Below are 20,864 nucleotides of genomic sequence, written 5' to 3' on the forward strand. Positions count from 1 at the left end.
CGGCGGCGGCGGCGGCGGCGGCGGTGGCGGCGGTGGCGGCGGAGGGGCCGTGCGGTGGGTCCGGACTCTCCTCTCCCGGCCTCGGTTCGCCGACTCCATTTTCCTCCGAGGGGACTGAGCGCTCTGGGGAAGCGGCGGGCTTCGGGCAGGTAAAGTTGGGGGCGGAGAGCGCGTTTCTCGGCGGCGTCGGGTTGGGAAGCCGGGCGGCTCGGGCCTGGCCCCTGGAGAGAGGAGGCACTGGGGAGCCTTGTGCCGGAGGAGGCTCGGGGGGCCTCGCTCTGCCCGGAGGGGGAGGGGGCGGGAGCGGCGGCGCCGGGCGTCGGTTCGAGTCTCCAGGCTGTTCCCCAGTGGGGAGCACCCCGAGCCCGGGAGTGGGGGGTGGTCTGTTGAAGCAACAGGCTCGGGGCGCTGCCGTCCCGGTGGCCGCAGCTGCTGGAAGCCGGGCCACGCGAAGGGGCCGGGGTCAAGGGGTCGAGCCGCCGTTTGCGAGCCTGTGAATCCTGCGGAGCTTTCGCCAGCTGGGCCGTCATCAGGCTAGCGGGTGATGCCAATTTCCAGCTCTTTCCGTGCCGTTGAATAATACAGATAATAGAGCTTTTGGGTGGAAGGTCACAGCCTTGAGTCCTTAACGGAGCTCAGGGATCTTGGTTCATGTTCTGTAGATTTCAATTTTCCAATATTGGCCAGACTCCTGCCAGACACCTCAGAATGAGTTAAGCCAAGACTTTCTTTTTCTTCCAGCGGCTGCAGTTCTTTTCAGGCGCTCCCTTGAATCAGGGCCAGTATCTCATTTCTCTGAGTCTGCGTAGGAACTGGGACTTGATTTTTCGTTAGGAGATGCTGTTGTGTAAAAAAATATATATATAGATAGATAGATATAGATATGCTTTCATGGAACTTTAATATATCAGGAGCAGGAAGGGAGCATTAGGCTATGGTACTTTTAAGGAACGTGGAGAATGTAAACAGTCTTGAACTTGATTAATTTCTGTGGAAAATAAACCTAGTTCCATCATTTATCTTATGATTACCAATTTTTAAGTCTTGGGTGTTTTTATTCTGCTTCAGCTGTGCCTTTGGCTTGTGTGGCTACTAGATGAGTTTACCCAGGCGTGTTTCTCAAACCCCCTTGTGATTAATCCCATCAACACCATCAAGGAATGTGATGTCAGGCAGGTAGATTCCACCTCTTCCTCTCCTGAGGCCTCTTTCTTTTTTAGATTTATTTTTATTGGAAAGTCAGGTTTACAGAGAGGATAGAGAGGCAGAAAGATCTTCCATTGACGGGTTCAGTCCCCAAGTGGCCACAAATGCTGAACCAATCTGAAGTAAGGAGCCTTTTCTGGATTTCCCATGCAGGTGTAAGATCCCAAGGCTTTGTGCGGTCCTCAACTGCTTTCCCTGGCCACAAGCAGGGAGCTGGATGGGAAGCAAGGTGAGGATTTAGCCACCAGGCATTGGTAGCACCGCCCCAGGCCACTTCCATCAGAAAACAAAGCCGGCCTGTTGATGGGTGGGGCTGTAAGGTCTTCAGATATAAATAAATTTACCCTTGGTTCTGTTCCTGGTCTCCACAGCACCACCATCAGTAATACTGTGTATAATTCTTGGTTTTCTTCTCCGTTATCCTCAGCACAGTTCCAAAATCCTGTCTAATCATTTGTTTTCCCAAATTTCTCCCTGAGCCAAGTTCACCTGTTACCACTTGAGTTCTCTTGACCTTGTCAAAGTTAACACTTCTGTGTTGCCAAATCCAGTGGATACTTTGTTTTCTTTTCAGTCTCTGGGCTGTTCAACAGTTACTACTTTCTTTTTTTTTTTTTTTTTTAAGATTTATTCATTTTATTACAGCCAGATATACACAGAGAAGGAGAGACAGAGAGGAAGATCTTCCGTCCGATGATTCACTCCCCAAGTGAGCCGCAACGGCCGGTGCTGTGCCGATTCGATGCCGGGAACCAGGAACCTCTTCCGGGTCTCCCACGCGGGTGCAGTGTCCCAATGCATTGGGCCGTCCTCGACTGCTTTCCCAGGCCACAAGTAGGGAGCTGGATGGGAAGTGGAGCTCCCGGGATTAGGACCGGCGCCCATATGGGATCCCGGGGCTTTCAAGGCGAGGACTTTAGCCGCTAAGCACGCCGCCGGGCCCAAGTTACTGCTTTCTTGAAGCTCTTCTCTTGGGTTTTCTAAGTGTTCTTGGTAGGTTTTCTTCATTTACCTGGTTGAACCTTCCACACTCCTTGGCCAACCATGTTTATCTTCAACTCTAACAAGTTGGGTTTATATGTCAGTGTAGTCCTGGATCTTTTTTTTTTTTTTTAAGCCTTATTGTTATTGGAAAAATAGATCTACAGAGAGAGCAGGGTCTGACATCCACCGATTCATTTTGCAAGTGGCTACACTGGCAGGAGGTAGGAGCCTCTTCCAGGTCTCCCACGCGGGTGCAGTGTCCCAATGCATTGGGCCATCCTCTCCTGCTTTCCCAGGCCACAAGCAGGGAGCTGGATGGGAAGTGGAGCCTCCAGGGCATGAACCAGCACCCATATGGGCCGCCAGTGCATGCAAGGTGAGGATTTAGCTACGGAGCCACCACGCCAGCCTCAGACTCCTGAATCTTATGCATGTGTCCTTAGCTGGTGCAGTCACCCCATCCACACCCCCATTTTAATTGTCACCTAAAAGCTGGCAACTCCTCAGTTTAAATCTCTAGCTAAACCCTTTTTCTCAGTTCCAAAGTCGTACTTCGGAATGCCTTCTCTTTATTAGTAGTAGTATTACTAAGGATGAATTTATATAAAAGGCAGAGCAGCACATAGAGAGGGATTTTTCACTTCCCAAATGACTGCCACAGCAGAGCTTGGCCCTGCAGAGCCAGGCTTCCACTGCTTTCCCAGGCACATTAGCAGGAAGTCGGATTAGAAGCAGAGTAGTTGGAATCCAGCATGCTAATTAGGGATTTACAGTCTTCCTGCAAAACCCCTTTCCCCAGTTCCTAGTCTCCTAAGCACCCCCACATGACATAACCAAAAGAAAATGCTGATGTGATCATCAGTGCCCAGCTCAGTGGTAATCCATCCACATGGTTACCAAAGCCACATCTCTCTCTTTTTTCTTTTTAAGCTTATGTATTTTTATTGGAAAGGTGAATACACAGAGGAGGAGAGACAGGACAATCTTCCATCCAATAATTCACTCCCCGAGTGGCCACAATGGAGCCACAAGCTGAGCCAATCAGCAGCCAAGGGCTCCTCCAGGTCTCCACACGGGTACAGGGGCCCAAGGTTTTGGGCCATCCTCGACTGCCTTCCCAGGCCACAACCAGGGAGCTGGATGAGAAGGGGGGGCCTCCAGGATTAGAACCAGCACCCATGGGGATCCCAGAGCATTCAAGGCAAGGACTTTTACCACTAGGCTACCACGGCAGGCCCCTAGCCACACTTCTTTCAATTTTGTCTCTTTCTGTCCCTATTCCCTAGTCTTTAAGTCCTGTTACTTCTGCCTTCAAAATGTGTGTGTGTGTGTGTGTGTGTGTGTGTGTGTTAAATTTGAAAGGCAGAGAAGGAGAAACAGATCATCCATCTCCTGGCTTACTTCCTAAACAGCCAGAGCTGAGCTGATCCAAAGCCAGGAGCCTCTTCCAGGCCTCCCACACAGGTACAGGGTCCCAAGATCCTGAGCCATCTTCCACTGCCCTCCCAGGCCATAAGCAGGAAGCTAGATCAGAAGTGCAGCAGCCAGAACTAAAACCGGCACCCCTGGGAGAGGCCTACACTGCAAGGCTGAGGATTATCTTGTTGAGCCATCATATCAGCCTCATTCAAAGTGTATTTTAAATCTGCCTGCTCCATTTTCCGTACCTCCATCCTGTTCTAAACCACAATTCTTTCCAGGGCTACTCAAATCCCCTTGCCAGTCCCATTTTCCAGGTAGCAAGATCATATCAGATCAGATGGTATCCACAGCCTCCTGCCTTGCAGAGCAGGCCCCGCCTCCGTGGTGTTGTGCTGCCATTACCATGCCCTAGTTACACTGGGCTGAGGACATCCGTGTGGCTCAGCAACATGTCTTTTTTTTTTTTTTTTATCACAACCTTTCTCCTCAGCTTTTTGTTCTTGATCTCAAAGTTTACCCTCTCGGGTAAGGATGTGTACCTCCCTCCTAGCAATTACAGCATGGATTATTTTATTTTTTGTGGTTGGTCTCAGCACCAGAATAGAGGTCCCCAGGGGTAGGGACTCATTAAGTCAATATTTTATTTTGTGTTGTTTTAAAGATTTATATTACTTTTATTGGAAAGTCATATATACACAGAGACATAGAGGAAGATCTTCCATCCATTGATTCACTCCCCAAGCAGCCACAACATCAGGAGCTGCACCAATCCGAAGGCAGCAGCCTCTTTTGGGACTCCCACACAGGTGCAGGGTCCCAACGCTTTGGGCCCTCCTCATCTGCTTTCCCAGGCTACAAGCAGGGAGCTGGGCAGAAAGCGGGGCCACCAGGATTAGAACTGGTGCCCATATGGGATCCTGGCATGTGCAAGAGGAGAGGACTTTAGCTGCTAAGTTATTGTGCCGGACCCAAAGTCAGTATTTGTTGAACTAGCAAATGTATCAAGTCCTCTGTTTAACTGTAGTGGCTTCCCCAGTGCCTTTAGGATGGAGTCCCAAATCCTTGATTTACTCTACAAATATCGTTTTGACTTTGCTTCCTGCTACTTACCACCTCGTCTCCGTCTCACCAGTCAAACTGGCCTTTTGGGTGCTGCCAGGGAAGCTGGAAGCTTCCTGCCCAGCACTACTCCCCATTCCTCCTCCACCTCCAAAGAAACCTGTTCCTCCATGTAACTCTGCTCTTTAAAATAACGTTTCCAAAACCAGGCTAGATTGGAGTCCTGTGCAACAGTAAGATTTATTTTTATCTGAAATGCAGAGTAACAGAAAAGAGAGAGAGGTCTTTCATTCTCTGGTTCACTTCCCAAATGGCTGCAGTGGCCGGAGCTAATGTGATTTAAAGCCAAAATCGAGGAGTTTCTTCTGGATCTCCCACTTAGGTATGAACTTGGGCCATCTTCTGCTGCCCTCCCAGGCTGTAAGCAGGGAGCAGGATGGAAGTACAGCAACGGGAGTTGAACCGGTGCCCACATGGGATTCCAATGCCATAGGTGGAAGCTTAACCTGCTATGTCACTGTTACTCTGCAGGGACTGAATCAGCTGCATGCTGTAGTTATTTATGCTCTTTAGCCCTTGTTCGCCAAGGAAATATAAAAACAAACAAGTAATTTTTTCAAGACTTATTGATTATTGGGAAATCAGATTTACAGAGAGGAGGAGAGACAGAAAGATTTTCCATCCACTGATTCATTCCCCAAGTGGCTGCAACAGTCGGAGCTGAAACGATCTGGAGCCACGAACCTCTTCCAGGTCTCCCACGTGGGTGCCGGGTCTCAAGGCTTTGGGTCGGCCTCTGCTGCTTTCCCAGCCCACAAGCAAGGAGCTGGATGGGAAGTAGAGCAATAGGACACTAACTGGTGCCCATATGGGATCCTGGCACGTGCAAGGCGAGGATTTAGCCACTAGGCCATTATGCCAGGTTCACAAGTGATGTTTTAATTACCAAAAGATTATTAATAATGTTTTTTTATTAAGATTACATAATTTTGTGCCCAGTGCGGTAGCCTAGCAGCTAAAGTCCTTGCCTTGCATGCACCAGGATCCCATATGGGTGCCAGTTCTAGTCCCAGCGGCCCCCCTTCCCATCCAACTCCCTGCTTGTGGCCTGGGAAAGCAGTGGAGGATGGCCCAAAGCTTTGGGACACTGCACCCGTGTGGGAGACCCAGGAGAGGCTCTGGCTTCGGATTGACAGCTCCAGCTTTTGTGGCCACTTGGGGAATGAACCATTGGACGAAAGATCTTCCTCTCTCCTCTTCCTCTCTGTATATCTGATTTTTTAAGATTACATAATTTTCTGGGCTTGGCGGTGTGGCCTAGTGGGTAAGGTCCTCGCCTGGATCCCATATGGCCGCTGGTTCTAATCCCGGCAGCTCCACTTCCTCTCTGTCTCTCCTCCTCTCAGTATATCTGACTTTGTAATAAAAATAAAAATAAAATAAAATAAATCTTTTTAAAAAAAGATTACATAATTTTCTATAAATTATAATGTACATGTGTCTGTAGTGGGTCAGGGGTGTGTGTCCACTCTTTGCTGTCAGACTGCATCAGCATCATGGGATGACAGAATAGTGTTCCAAGACGTTGCTTGAATGATTTCCATAGTTCTGAGGTGTCAGCTTTGTTGTATCAGGGTTGAGAAAATCTTTCCAAGGTCTCTTGACTGACCAAGTACACCTTAGTTCATTCACAAACCCAAGAACATGTTACAAAGCTTGGGCAAGAGAGTGGTGGTTCTGTTCTGCTTTCCCTTGTCTCACAAGACACTTGACATCCGCTGCTGACCTAGATGAGCTGACTGGGCGTGCTGTCCACTGCATAGGCATCAGCAGCTGAGGAGGCCCAGTTCCAATACATGCAATGTAAGGTTGTTACACATATATTATGATTTTCCCTGTGGCCGGGTTGGAGTCCAGTGGTCTAGTCTGTAAGTCCCCCTAGAAACTTCATCTGGGATGACCTCAGACTTGACTCTCATGTATGCCAGCTAGTGCAGAGTCAGGTTTGGGCCATGGTCCTGTACCAGCTAAAACTCATACAAATGGCTGCAGCTGCCTGCTCAGTTCTGCCCCCTGTCCCATCTCTAATGTTAACTGAGTGGTACTTCAGTCTAGCCCAGCCCAGTTTGCCACAGGCCCAGTCTTCACTCATACCAGTGGGTGCTGTGGCCTAGTTGCGACAACCACCAATAACCCCCATCAAGCCTGCCCTCAACCCCCAGTTTTTGAGTGTGCTAGCATGTGGTGTACCCTAGCCCAGTCTGTCCCCACATCCCATGAGTGCTGCAGCTTAACTCACCCAACCTACCCCTAGACCTGGCCCACAGATATGCCTGTGGGTGCTGCTGCCTTGACCAGCCTGGCCTACCCTCCACCCTCTCTTGATCACCATTGGGAGCTGCAGCCCAACAGAGTGTCCGCAGTTACCATTTTTAAGGATTTATTTATTTATTTACTTACTTAAGATTTATTTTTATATATTTTTTTTAAGATTTTATTATTATTGGAAAGCCGGATATACAGAGGAGGAGAGACAGAGAGGAAGATCTTCCATCCGATGTTTCACTCCCCAAGTGAGCTGCAACGGGCCGGTGCGCGCCAATCCGATGCCGGGAACCAGCAACCTCTTTCCAGGTCTCCCACGCGGGTGCAGGGTCCCAAAGCTTTGGGCCGTCCTCGACTGCTTTCCCAGGCCACAAGCAGGAAGTTGGATGGGAAGCGGGCCGCCAGGATTAGAACCAGTGCCCATATGGGATCCCAGCATGTTCCAGGCGAGGACTTTAGCTGCTAGGCTATCACACCAGGACCAATTTTATCACTTTAAAATGTTTGGGCCCGGCGGCGTGGCCTAGCGGCTAAAGTCCTCGCCTTGAAAGCCCCGGGATCCCATATGAACGCCGGTTCTAATCCCGGCAGCTCCACTTCCCATCCAGCTCCCTGCTTGTGGCCTGGGAGAACAGTTGAGGATGGCCCAAAGTCTTGGGACCCTGCATTCATGTGTGAGACCCAGAAGAGGCTCCTGGATTCGAATTGGCTCAGCTCCAACCATTGCGACTGCTTGGGGAGTGATCCAACGGATGAAAGATCTTTGTCTCTCCTTTCAGCATATCTGCCTTTCCAATAAAAATAAATAAATCTGTTTTAAAAAACTGATGAAATTGTGGTTGGTTGGTACAAATTGGGGTATGCTAAGGAATGTTAGCCCAGGATTCAAAATGAAACTTGGTTCTTTTCCCATATATCATTTAGCTTTCTTAGCTGTCCTGAGAGGTGAGTATGCTATTGTAACTTTTCCAGTTAAAGACACTACTAGACACATCCAGTAATTGGCTTGAGTTCACATAGCCAGGTACTGATGAGCCTAAGACATAATCTCTGCTCTTCAGCCCAGCAGTCTTTGGGAGGGGGGCGGGCGGAGGGGGAAGCTCAGTGTTGCAGAAAAAGGAGAAAAACAGAGTCTTCTGTCCACTGGTTTACTCCTCAAATGGCCACAATGGCCAGGGGTTATACATTCTGAAGTCAGGAGCCCAGAGCTTCTTTTTTTTATTTTTATTTAAAGATTTATTATTATTGGAAAGCCGGATATACAGAGAGGAGGAGAGACAGAGAGGAAGATCTTCCGTCCGATGTTTCACTCCCCAAGTGAGCCGCAACGCGCCGGTGCGCGCCAATCCGAAGCCGGGAACCAGGAACCTCTTCCAGGTCTCCCACGTGGGTGCAGGGTCCCAAAGCCTTGGGCCATCCTCAACTGCTTTCCCAGGCTGTCGCTGTCCTGCAGCGATGGACTTGGTGCACGGAGCCGATAATAACACGCTTGAACTACTGACTGATGATCAATAGCCAAAATTTATTAGAGGCAACAGACTTTATATGCTGAGGGTCATACAGGATTAGGGTAGAGATACTTAGTGCATCAACAGAACCATTAACTGTTTCTATGTCTCAGTTTGGAAGTCCTTTTGCCTTGTATATTACTTCCCACTCAACTGTTCTTATACAAATGATATCTCATCAGGTATACAAAAGGTAGCCATACAGTTGTTCTCATGCAAAGGATATCCAATCAGTCACACACAAGACATCCATTCAGTTGTTTACCATACAAATATTGTCCCATCAACTGTAATCCTGTGCTCCCTGACTATGGTCACAATGTCCTCCTACACCAGGCCACAAGTAGGGAGCTGGATGGGAAGTGGAGCTGCCGGGATTAGAACCGGCACCCATATGGGATCCCGGGGTGTTCAAGGCGAGGACTTTAGCCGCTAGGCCACGCCGCCGGGCCCGAGCCCAGAGCTTCTTTAGTGTCTCCCAAGTAAATGCAAGGGCCCGAGCACTTGTGCCATTCTCCACTGATTTCCCAGGTACATTAGCAGAGAACTGGATTGGAAGTAGACGGCTAGGACTCGAATTGGTATCCTTTTGGAATTCCAATGTCACAGGTAGAGGGTTAGCCTTAGAGTTCTTTACAGGGGACGTAAGTAAGTCATGGTCTAACATTTCTAAAGATGCCCCCCTGCTACCCAGAAGCTCTCAGACAGTACACAGGTGGGCTCAAGTTTGTTAATATTGTTTTCTTGAAGTCATTTATTTTTTTATTTTCCTTTATTTTTGATGATCTTTACATAGTTAATTGGGTCTCAAAGGTTCAAGGGCTACAGGAAAATGAGTAAGACTATTATTTCCACATTTTTTTTTTCTGTATCTGTTGAAGCCATTTAAAAAGACTTTTTATTTTATGCCTGCAAAAAATCAGGTACATTGTATTTGAAAGCATCTTTCACAAAGTTGGCATTTCCTAAATGTCCTGTAACAAGTCATGTGATCTCACTGCCACCATATTCTCACCTATGTTGTTATCTCAGCATTAGTTTTCTTTCCTTATCTGTTCATTTCTGCCTGCACCTGGTAAGTCAAATTCTTTGGGTAAAAAAGTTGGTAGAGATTTATTTCCACTGTGACTGCTTCTTTTTCATTTTTCTTGGAAAGTTGTATAGACAGAGAGGAAGATCTTCTGTCCGCTGATTCACTCCCCAAGTGGCAGCGATGGTCAGAGCTGAGCCAATCCGAAGCCAAGAGCCAGGAACTTCTTCTGGGTCTCCCACGCGGTGCAGGGTCCCAAACCCTTGGGAAACGGGGTTGCCGGGACACGAACCAGAGCCCATTTGGGCTCCTGGCAAGTGCAAGGCAAGGACTTTAGCCAGTAGGCTACTGCCCTGGACCCTTTGATTGCTTTCTTAATGAAAGTATAAACCCATGAAAGGAATAACCCTGGAAAAGAATAGAAAAGGGACGCAGTGGAGGCAGTGGCTGGGCAGATCCATGGCAGATCGCCGATAGGCTCTTTGTTGACAGATTTAAAATCCCTCTGTGAAACCATGGGTCTGACTTTTTTGTTTATCTCCGCTTCCCTCTCCTAGTCACCCTCTTCAAGGTTGTGAAAAGCTGCAACAATGTCAGATTTTGTTGAAAGCGAGGCTGAGGAGTCGGAGGAAGAATACAATGATGATGGCGAGGTGGTGCCCCGAGTCACGAAGAAGTTCGTGGAAGAGGAGGATGATGGTGAGGAGGCTCCAGCTGCAAACTGCTCTCCACCATTGCTGCTCTCTGGGTGCTTGGGTTTCGGCTGAGAGGCTGGGGCTGAGCACGGGCTTGGTTACACAGCACTGCCGTCTGCTGGGCACTGTGGCTGCAACTGGGGACAGGAACAGGAACAGGGACTCACTGTTGTAGGAGGAGGCAGACAGGAAACCCAGCGCAATGTGTGCTTCCTTCTTTCAGACCTACCCGTGTTAGTATTTATATATATCCCACTTCTGGCCAAACCCAGCCTTTAGAATTATGAGCAAAGTAGAACCATGAGCTGACTTTAACGGGTGAAAGGGAAATGTGTATTTTATAAAAGAATTGGTGTCAGGCCCGGCGGCGTGGCCTAGCGGCTAAAGTCCTCGCCTTGAACACCCCGGGATCCCATATGGGTGCCGGTTCTAATCCCGGCAGCTCCACTTCCCATCCAGCTCCCTGCTTGTGGCCTGGGAAAGCAGTTGAGGACGGCCCAAGGCTTTGGGACCCTGCACCCGTGTGGGAGACCTGGAAGAGGTTGCTGGTTCCCAGCATCGGATTGGCGCGCACCAGCCGGTTGCGGCTCACTTGGGGAGTGAAACATCGGATGGAAGAGCTTCCTCTCTGCCTCTCCTCCTCTCTGTATATCCGGTTTTCCAATAATAATAAATCTTAAAAATAAATAAATGAATAAAATAAATAAAAGAATTGGTGTCAGGAATTAGGGATAGCAGTTAACCCACTTGGTTAAGATGCCTGTATTTCACGTCGGAGTTCCAACTTCCTAAGCATATGGACCCTGGGAGGCAGCAGTGATGGGTCAAGTGCCTGATTTCTTGCTGCCCACATGAAAGACCCAGATTGAGTTCCTGGTTCCCAGCTTAAGTTCTCCCAGATATTGCAGGCATTTGAGAGGTGAACCAGTAGATTGTCAAGTTTCTCAAGTTAAATAATAAAAATGAAAGAGGGAGCTACAGCTACAGAGTTAGTAAACTGAAGAAGATAAGGTTATTGATAATGACTTTGAGGAGCAAGAGTGATGAGGAAGCCTTTCTTGAGGACAGATGGTGACTGCAGGAGAGAAAACCTCCTCGCCAATACTGCTCTAAATCATGGCCATGTTTTGCATCTTTCCATGAGTCAGAAGAGTTCTTGCGGCACCAGGTCAGAACAGACAGAGGGCGCAGCTAATCAAGTGGCCCCCCAGTTTCCATGCCTCATAACTGCATGTTTTCCAGATGAGGAGGAAGAGGAAGAGAACCTAGATGATCAAGATGAACAAGGCAATCTGAAAGGCTTTATCAATGATGATGATGATGAAGAGGAGGGGGAGGAGGATGAGGGCAGTGATTCTGGCGACTCAGAAGATGATGTCGGACATAAGAAGAGAAAACGCAGTGAGTAATTTATCCTTTTCTTAGATTGGGATGGTTAAGAGGATAGAGTGGGGGAAAGACTTGCATTACCATGGGTAACAGCTTTGTGGGTTACTTTCAGCATCTTTTGATGACCGCCTGGAGGATGATGATTTTGACCTCATTGAGGAGAATTTGGGTGTCAAAGTCAAACGTGGAGTAAGTATATTACTTGTTCCAGGGGGATGAACCGAAAGCTCTTGGGATGTTTTCACTGGGAGAGGAGGCACATCCACAAAGAATAGTTTGGGGAACATTGGAAACAATGATGTTCAGTGTTGTCATGTTGCTGGGGTTAATTTTGCACCTCAGATCTGGGTGCCTCTTAAGGGAAAGCTTGTCATACAGTTTCAAGAATAGACCTTGAACTTGAGTTCCAGCAAGCTCTTTCCCACCTTCCTTCGCTGGCATTGTTGTGGCAGGAAAATGGGAATGAGACAGGAAAACAGGCTTCCCTGTGCTGGATCCCTCAGACCCTGATGAGGCAGCTCTTCTCATCCCTAGCAAAAGTACCGGCGTGTCAAAAAAATGTCAGATGATGAGGACGATGACGAGGAGGAATATGGCAAGGAAGAACATGAAAAGGAGGCGATTGCCGAGGAAATCTTCCAGGATGGGGAAGGGGAAGAGGGGCAGGAGGCCGTGGAGGCTCCCATGGCTCCTCCAGAGGAGGAAGAAGAGGATGATGAAGAGTCAGGTATGTGGCACTTGGCGGAGATGAACTGGTGTTTGAGTGGGCACCGGGATTTCTTGACCCTAGGAACAGGCTGAGAAGGCATCCCTCAACTGCAGTCCCCAGCATTTGAGCCAAAGAAGGGATCTTTTCGGGATCCTTGTGGCCCCTAAGCACTAACCCTCCGTTCTCTTCCTAGATATTGACGACTTCATTGTGGATGATGATGGTCAGCCTCTGAAGAAACCTAAGTGGCGGAAAAAGCTTCCTGGATACACAGACGCGTGAGTCGGGTCTACTCAGGGGTAGCATTGGAGGCATCGAGAAGTGGGCTGTCGAAGGTCAGAGGCCTACTGCAGTTTCTTAGTCCTCCTGCTTTCATGTTTGAACTAACCTGTACTAGGCAATGACTGCTTTCACTGGGAGGAGAGGTTATGTAATGTCTTAGCCCAAGAGGGATCCATTGAGCAGAGCATAGGTTCATCCTTGCCTCCTGTCACTGGCAAAGCCAGAGATGGGCTTTTTAGCCTCCCACAAACAATAGGTTACCCATAAATATCCCCCAGCTTAATCCTTTTCTTCTATGGTGGTTCTTTAATTTCCTCTCCCCAGAACTTGTTAGCTTTCCTGGAACAAGTGAAGGGTCTGGGCAGTTCTCTCTCAAGACGCCAACTGCCTCTGGGTTTCACCTACAGAGCCTTGCAAGAAGCCCAAGAGATCTTCGGCGTGGACTTCGACTATGATGAATTTGAAAAATACAATGAATATGATGAAGAACTAGAGGAAGAGTATGAATATGAAGATGATGAAGCCGAGGGTGAAATCCGAGTGCGCCCCAAGAAGACCACCAAGAAGCGAGTGAGCCGCAGAAGCATCTTTGAGATGTATGAACCCAGTGAGCTGGAAAGCAGCCACCTCACAGATCAGGACAATGAAATCCGAGCCACGGACCTACCAGAGAGGTTCCAGGTAGGAGATCCCCAGCCTCTGCCTGCTGCCAGTCCCTCATCTGAAAACGGGCAGGCTGTCTAGCAGCATTCTGACACTGAGTAGTATCCAGCATGTGTTTGAACGGATTTCCCAGAGGAGGGAAGAGAGAATCTTACCTTGCTTTTGGTGATTTCATGTTGCTTATGGTTCTTCATAAAGTGCACTTGGACTGATTAGCTTTATGAAGTGGTTGTTTCATGCCAGAACAGAGTGATACCAAGTACTAGAAATGTGTGCTTGTTTATGTCTGAACATGGTATATAGTTTCCCTGAATCGGATGCAGTGTGGAGTCAGTGTGTAACCCTGTTGTCTTGCCTATTACAGCTCCGTTCCATCCCAGTCAAGGCGGCTGAAGATGATGAGCTAGAGGAGGAAGCTGACTGGATTTACAGGAATGCCTTTGCCACACCAACTATTTCTTTACAGGTACTCAAAAAAGATTCTCAACTTGTGAAATGAACCAAAAAACCACCTCATTAAGATGGAGAACCACTCACTTTTTGCCCTATACTGTGTGTGTGTGTGTGTGTGTGTGTGTGTGTGTGTGTGTGTGTGTGTGTGAGAGAGAGAGAGAGAGAGAGAGAGAGATTTTTACGACAAAATAGGTTAATTGTGACTGTTTCTTTGTCCTTTTCCTACCATAGGAAAGCTGTGATTACCTAGATCGAGGACAGCCAACAAGCAGTTTCAGTCGAAAAGGACCCAGCACAATTCAGAAAATCAAAGAAGCCCTAGGCTTCATGCGAAATCAGCATTTTGAGGTAGTGCCCGGTGCTCTAGCATACAATTGAGAGAAAATTCAGTTAAGAGATGGGGAACGGGTAGACGCACCCAAGTCACGGTGGGAATACTCCTTCCTCTTGTCTCAGGAATGGTCCTACTACTAGAGTGCTAGCAGCAGAAAGAAATCTTCAGTAATTAAAATGACAGTACAGCCCTATCTGCAGCATGATTGTCCTTTGTTGGAGGTGGCACTATGCCCTGTGTAGGTGGCATGAGGGAGGCTGAGCTTCTGACCATTAAATTTTCTGGAGCTCTCTAGTCTGGCGGAGGAGGACCTTGACGATCTTTCTTCTGGTAACTGTAGTCTCCTTGTCACCCAGGTGCCTTTCATAGCCTTCTACCGAAAGGAGTATGTGGAGCCCGAGTTGCATATCAATGACCTGTGGAGAGTGTGGCAGTGGGATGAAAAGGTAATGTGGTAGCATGACTTGGGGCTGGGTTTTGCACCCCTGCTCCCTGGTGACCTGTCAGGTCCTCGTGCCTTCCCCACCTGGGTCTCCTGGTGAAGAATGGTAGCCCTCATTCCTGTGCTGCTCTACTTTAGTGGACCCAGCTGAGGATCCGTAAGGAGAACCTGACGCGCCTGTTTGAGAAGATGCAGGCTTACCAATATGAGCAGATCTCTGCAGATCCTGACAAACCTCTTGCTGATGGCATCCGAGCTCTGGACACCACTGACATGGAAAGGTGGGTAGCACTTGCTGTGCGGGGTTTATTCAGTGAGACCAAGCTAAGTCTCTCAGGTCCAGTGCTGCTTTGCAGAGTTAGCACAACCCCATGCCTTCGCTTGCTGTCTTCATCCCATGAAGAGGGATTCTTCTGATAACAAATGCATTGTAGTACCTGTTTTATATACGGAAGATAAGCACATTTATTTAGCAAGGAGTTAACTGTTAATTATGATATTTATATTTGCTGGTCTCTGCATTTATTCCACATAGATAAAACTAACAAATTAGAATCAGAATCAGCATGGTGAGCCTGTAGTGATGATGAGGTGTGGGAGAAAGGAACACAGTAGAGAAGTACGGCCTTGGTTTTTTCCCTTTCTTTTCCTTTCCCTCCACCCCCCAACATTTATTTGAAAAAAAGAGATTGAGGGAGACAGAGAGATTCTCTATCTACTGGTTCACTCTGCAAAGGCCGCAGTAGCCAGGGCTGGGCCAGGCTGAAGCCAGAAGCTTCTTCCTATTCTCCCACTTGGGTGTAGAGGGCCAAAAACGCGGGCTGTCCAAACACAGTGCTGACCTCTTGCTTCCATTTCTAACAGCCACCAGCCATTCCTTACGGTGAACTAGTCCTTCTTTTAGATACCTTATTTGCAATTATATGTCTGTTAGAGCTGTTATAAGCCTGTTATTGGAGAATAAAAAGGGTACTCGTGTGGAAATGTGAATTAAAAAGATTTATTTGTGGGTAAAAGGAACTTTAATTGCATGCATGCAAGAGATCTTTATAAAGTTCATGGAAAGTGTTTAATATGAAAATGTAAGCCAAGGGACTGGTGATGTGGTGCTCTGAGTTAATAACCCTTAAGCGAATGGCACCCCATCAGCAGCTCCAGTTCCAATCCACCTCCCTGCTAATGCACTTTGGAAAGTGGCAGAAGATATCCTGAATGCCTGAGCCCCTGCCACACACATAGGAGAGCTATGAGTTCAGGCTCGTGGCTTCTGCTTGACCCAATCCCAGCATTGTAGCCATTGGCGCATGAACCAGAGAGTCAAAAAATCTGTCATCTCTTCTTCTTCTCCCCTCTGTCAGGTGAACTTTGAACTTTTTTAAAGATTTATTTTTACTAGAAAGGCAGAATTACATAGAAAGAGCATCAAGATCTTTTTTTTTTACATTTTTATTGCATTTCATCTTTTTAAATTAATTACATTGCATTTTCTGATACATTTTTTATGCACTGGGATTCCCCCCGCCCCTCCCCACACCCTCCCCCCTTGGCGGATTGCTCCACCTTGTTGCATTTCCATAGTTCAAATTCAGTTGACATTCTTTCATTGGAGGTATTTACCAAGCATAAAGTCCAGCATCATATTGTCCTGGTAAGTTCAATGGTTTCTTGGTGAGACCATCTCTGGTCTGAAGGTCGAGCCGGCAGAGTATCATCCCAATCAATTAAAAGCCCCAACATAATATTTTCAACCATTTACAACATTGTGGCATTAATTGACATGGTATTGATTAACCAATATGTTAATAGGAAGATGCAGGTTCTCAACCACAACCTGTGACTTCTTCATAGACATTTCAATTTTGGTTTATATTCAACTGTGTTCTATACACCTTAAAATGGCTTAGATTGCTATTCAGCTGTCTCATGCCTATTTTAATTTTAGTATTTAGCAGTTTATAGCATTGAAGCACGTTTTCGCTGAACCTGGCTGTTTTTCAGGTGGTCTAACTATAATTGTAACAGGATATATGTCAACTGTTTAGGTGAGCATGTTTAGGAGGGGTGTGCAGAGAAATCTTCCATACCCCAGTGAGGAGTAACTAATCTTTGTGTCCCACCCAGTGAGTTATAAGTGTATCCCCGCTGAACGTATCCTGTCTGTTTCTAACCTTTCCTTGTTGTTCTCTGTCTATCTATTCTAGTTTTGTTTGTTTGTTTTGAGGGGTTTCTGGAGCGCTCCTGATGGTTACTATGAGAGGGGGTGGGGACCCAAAATTGGAAGCAGACAAGGACCAGAGAAAGCTCCTCTCCCTAGTCCTGAAGGAAGTTTACTGTTCTTCTGTCTCTGCAGACCACTCAGGGATCCTGGTTGTTGTTCCAATGACCTTGGATCCTGCAAGGCAGGATTTGGGCTTCCATCCCATGTGGTAGATCCAATTGGTGGTGGGTGACCTCGGAGTTCTTGGTCTCCGAAGGCACTCCATTTCCCTGTGGTCTCCTTGGCAGTAGGGATGTAGTCCTCGGTGCTCATACTGATAGTCCTTGGTGAGGATCTAGGAGTCTTCAGGTTTGGGATAAAAGCCTCCTCCTGTCCGCCTGCTCCACTCTGGGAACCCCTCCCTGCTCTATGCGCATGACCTCCTGTTAAGAGGTTGTTAGGATTACTCCTGATTCCCCCATTTGCCTTTGTAGTTTTGCTATTGTCTAATGCTACTTCGAGTCTGTTGTCTATGAGTTACCAGTTATGATCCTGATAGGTTATATTTCCCGTCTTCCTCACACCTTCTAGGGTGATGTAAGATTTCTCTGCTCTCCCTCCCCATTTCCAAGTATCATGGGGCCTTACAAGTACATTAGGTTTTACAGTTCTTTGATGTAGATCATAAGCAATCTGCCTCATATCATTGGTTACTTCACAATATCTTATTGCATGAGATACAGGCTGTTTGGGGTTGAGATAATATTACTGTTTTTTGGATTGACATCATTTCATAACAGCCACATCGATCACAATAACAACAACAACAACATCAACAACAAATTGTAGCACCTTGCTAAAATAATGTGCCACTGAGTAAGCAACACATGCTTAACTAAAAGGAAACACAGAAGTCTTTTGGGAAATGTGATGCCATCATATACTTCATGAGCACTGGATGAATTCTACTAGAGAATAGAGATTATTTGGAAGCAAACAAACTGACATAAAAACATCAAAACATATGAGATACAGCCAAAAGAGCAAACAGATAATCACCGAAAAGAAAAAAAAACAGTATAGATTGGACTGTTGGAGTTACACTTTTCATGTTGGCCTCCTTATATGAGAGAGAATATATGGTATTTGTTCTTTTGTGATTGACTCGTTTCGCTGAGCATAATGGCTTCTAGTTGGGACCACCTGGTTTTAAATAGAATAATATCATTCTTCTTAATAGCTGAATAATATTCCATAGAGTAGATGTACCACAGTTTCTTTCTTTTTTTTTTTTTTTTTTTTTAAGATTTTATTGTTATTGGAAAGCCGGATATACAGAGAGGAGGAGAGACAGAGAGGAAGATCTTCCATCCGATGTTTCACTCCCCAAGTGAGCCGCAATGGGCCGGTACGCGCCGATCCGAAGCCGGGAACCTGAAACCTCTTCCAGGTCTCCCACGCGGGTGCAGGGTCCCAAAGCCTTGGGCCGTCCTCGACTGCTTCCCCAGGCCACAAGCAGGGAGCTGGATGGGAAGTGGAGCTGCCGGGATTAGAACCGGCGCCCATATGGGATCCCGGGGCTTTCAAGGCGAGGACTTTAGCCGCTAGGCCATGCCGCCGGGCCCAACCACAGTTTATTTAACCACTCTTCCTTGGACGCACATCTGTTTTGTTTTCATAACTTTGCTATTGTAGATTGTGCTGCTATAAATACAGGATTACAGATCCCCTTCTCATATGCAGATTTCACTCCTTTTGGGTATATTCCTAAGAGTGGGATTGCTGGGTCATTTGGCAGGTTTATTTACAATTTTCCAAGCACTCTCCATACTGATTTCCACAGTGGTTGTACTAGCCTACACTCCCACCAGCAGTGAAGGAGGGTGCCTTTCTCCCCACATCTATGCCAGCAGGTGTTGTTTTTCGAGTTCTGAATGTGGGCCAGTCTCACTGGAGTTAGGTAGTACCTCAAGGTGGTTTTCATTTGTATCTCTCTGATGGCTAGAGAGCCTGAGCATCTTTTCATATGTCTGTTAGCCATTTGAATCTGTTCTTTTGAGAAATGTCTGTTCATTTATTTTGCCCATTTTGCTACAGGGTTTGTTTTTTTACTGTCCCTGGGTTTCTGAAGCTCTTTGTAGATTCTGGATATTAGTCCCCTATCACTCGTGTAGAATGCAAAAATTTTCTCCCATTCTGTTGGTTGTTTCTTCACTTTGTTAATTGTTTCCTTTGCTGTACAGAAGCTTTTTAGTTTGATGTAGTCCCATTTGTTCATTTTGGATTTGATTGCCTTTGCTTTAGGTGTCTTTTCTAAGAAGTCTTTCCCTGTTCCTATATCTTGGAGTGTGTTTCCTATGTTTTCCTTTAATAGTTTGATGGTTTCTGGGTGTAGATTTAGGTCCTTGAGCCAGTTAGAGCTGATTTTTGTATAGTGCGACAGGTGCGGGTCTTGCTTCTTTATTCTGCAAGCTGCTATCCAGTTGTCCCAACAGCGTTTGTTGAATAGACCAGGTTTTTTCCTGGATTGTTTTCTGTTTTCTTGTCAAAGATTAGTTGACTATACATGTGTGGATTCCCTTTTGGTGTTTCTATTCTGTTCCACTGATCTTCTTCTCTGTTTCTGTACCAATACCAGACTGTTTTGATAACCACTGCTCTGTAGTATGTCTGAGTATCAGAATATTCTATCTGCTGCTTCACTTCCCAAATGGCCACAATAGCCAGAGCTAAGCTAGTCCAAAGCCAGGAGCTTCTTCTGGGTCTCCCACATGGGTGCAGGGGCCCAAAACTTGGGCGGTCCTCTGCTGCTTTCCCAGGCCATTAACCGTGAGTCAAAAGTGAAGCAGCCGGGACTTGAACCAGTGCCTGTATCAGATTGCTGATATTACATGTGGAGGCTTTGCCTGTGCCAGTCAAAAAAAAAATTCTTGAAAAAGCTAAACAGATTTAATGTATATATTCAATGTATATAAATATGCACATACATGCATTTTGTCCCCAGATAAGCCTCTTTCAGTTCTGTTTCTCTGCAATTGTTTCTAAGTTCTCATATAGGCATGTATCTGAGTTGTGTTCTTGCTTCCTGGGGATTGGGACTTCTTAATAGCTACAATAGGTCCACTCCTTCACCAGTTACAACTTACTTCTGTGTTCCTTCAGACTCAAAGATGTACAGTCAATGGATGAGCTAAAAGATGTTTATAACCACTTCTTGCTATATTATGGCCGCGACATTCCTAAGATGCAGAATGCTGCCAAGGCTAGCCGCAAGAAGCAGAAGCGTGTGAGGGAAGAGGGAGATGAAGAAGGTGAGTGCCAGAAAAGCAAGCCCAGGAGGCTGATGGCTACGGCATTTCCAAGGATGCCCTTCCTTGGGTGCCTTGGGGTGTCCCCTCTGTGTCTGATGCTTGGGAGAGTGGGAAATCAGAACACCACTTATTTTCTCCCCAGGTGAAGGTGAGGAGGCAGAAGATGAGGAGCAGAGAGGCCCAGAGCTCAAGCAGGCCTCCCGCCGAGACATGTACACCATCTGTCAGAGTGCTGGGCTAGGTAAAAACCAGCTTCTTTAGAATATGGGCATTGTGGCCTAGAGTGAGGGAAGTGATCCCAAAAGGACACATGGCTACAAAGAGAGCAGGCTATCTGGATCCATCAGTCCAGTCCTGAACCACCTAGTATATGATTGCTCTAAACACTTGCTCCTTCTTCTCAGCTCTGCCACTGGAAATGGTCCGCCTTTCCAGAGTGGTGGAAAACAGGCCCAGCGTGTGAGAGCCATCCCAGAAGATGTCCCAGTTTCTTCTGCTCAGTAACGGCCTATCAAGGGTGCACCGTCAGTTTGATTTTTCTTTTCCTTTTAAAGAAAGAGCAACAGAGAAAGGAGAGAGACAAAATTGTATCTTCCATCTGCTGGTTTATTCTGTGAATGGCTACAATAGCTAGATTTGGGCCAGGCTGAAGCCAGGAGCCAGAAGCTATTCTGGTCTCTTTTATGGGTGACAGGAGCCCAAGCCCTTGATCTGTCATCTGCTTTCCCCAGCATGTGAGCAGGAAGCTGGATTGAAAGCAGAGCAGCTGAGACTCAATCCAGTGTTCCCTTATGACATGCCTCATTGCAGAAAGCAGCTGAACACCTCTAGGCCACACTGCCAACCTGTTTTGTT

The 20,864-nt window shown here is 47.0% G+C and overlaps 1 protein-coding gene across 1 annotated transcript in view; it reads left to right on the forward strand.

The window, feature by feature from the left end:
- The first annotated feature begins 40 nt into the window (after positions 1–40).
- Positions 41–20,864, forward strand: part of SUPT6H (SPT6 homolog, histone chaperone and transcription elongation factor) — a 38,220-nt gene continuing 17,396 nt past the window's right edge. The window contains exons 1-13 of the mRNA XM_058675576.1: positions 41–149; positions 10,092–10,233; positions 11,472–11,630; positions 11,731–11,807; positions 12,153–12,345; positions 12,521–12,605; positions 13,017–13,290; positions 13,637–13,738; positions 13,957–14,073; positions 14,416–14,505; positions 14,640–14,782; positions 19,861–20,009; positions 20,152–20,250. Of these exons, the coding sequence (XP_058531559.1) occupies positions 10,125–10,233; positions 11,472–11,630; positions 11,731–11,807; positions 12,153–12,345; positions 12,521–12,605; positions 13,017–13,290; positions 13,637–13,738; positions 13,957–14,073; positions 14,416–14,505; positions 14,640–14,782; positions 19,861–20,009; positions 20,152–20,250 (1,597 nt within the window). The 5' untranslated portion in view covers positions 41–149; positions 10,092–10,124. The remainder of the gene's footprint in view (positions 150–10,091; positions 10,234–11,471; positions 11,631–11,730; positions 11,808–12,152; positions 12,346–12,520; positions 12,606–13,016; positions 13,291–13,636; positions 13,739–13,956; positions 14,074–14,415; positions 14,506–14,639; positions 14,783–19,860; positions 20,010–20,151; positions 20,251–20,864) is intronic.

Source organism: Ochotona princeps, chromosome 17 (assembly GCF_030435755.1).
Source record: "Ochotona princeps isolate mOchPri1 chromosome 17, mOchPri1.hap1, whole genome shotgun sequence".
NCBI lineage: Eukaryota > Metazoa > Chordata > Mammalia > Lagomorpha > Ochotonidae > Ochotona > Ochotona princeps.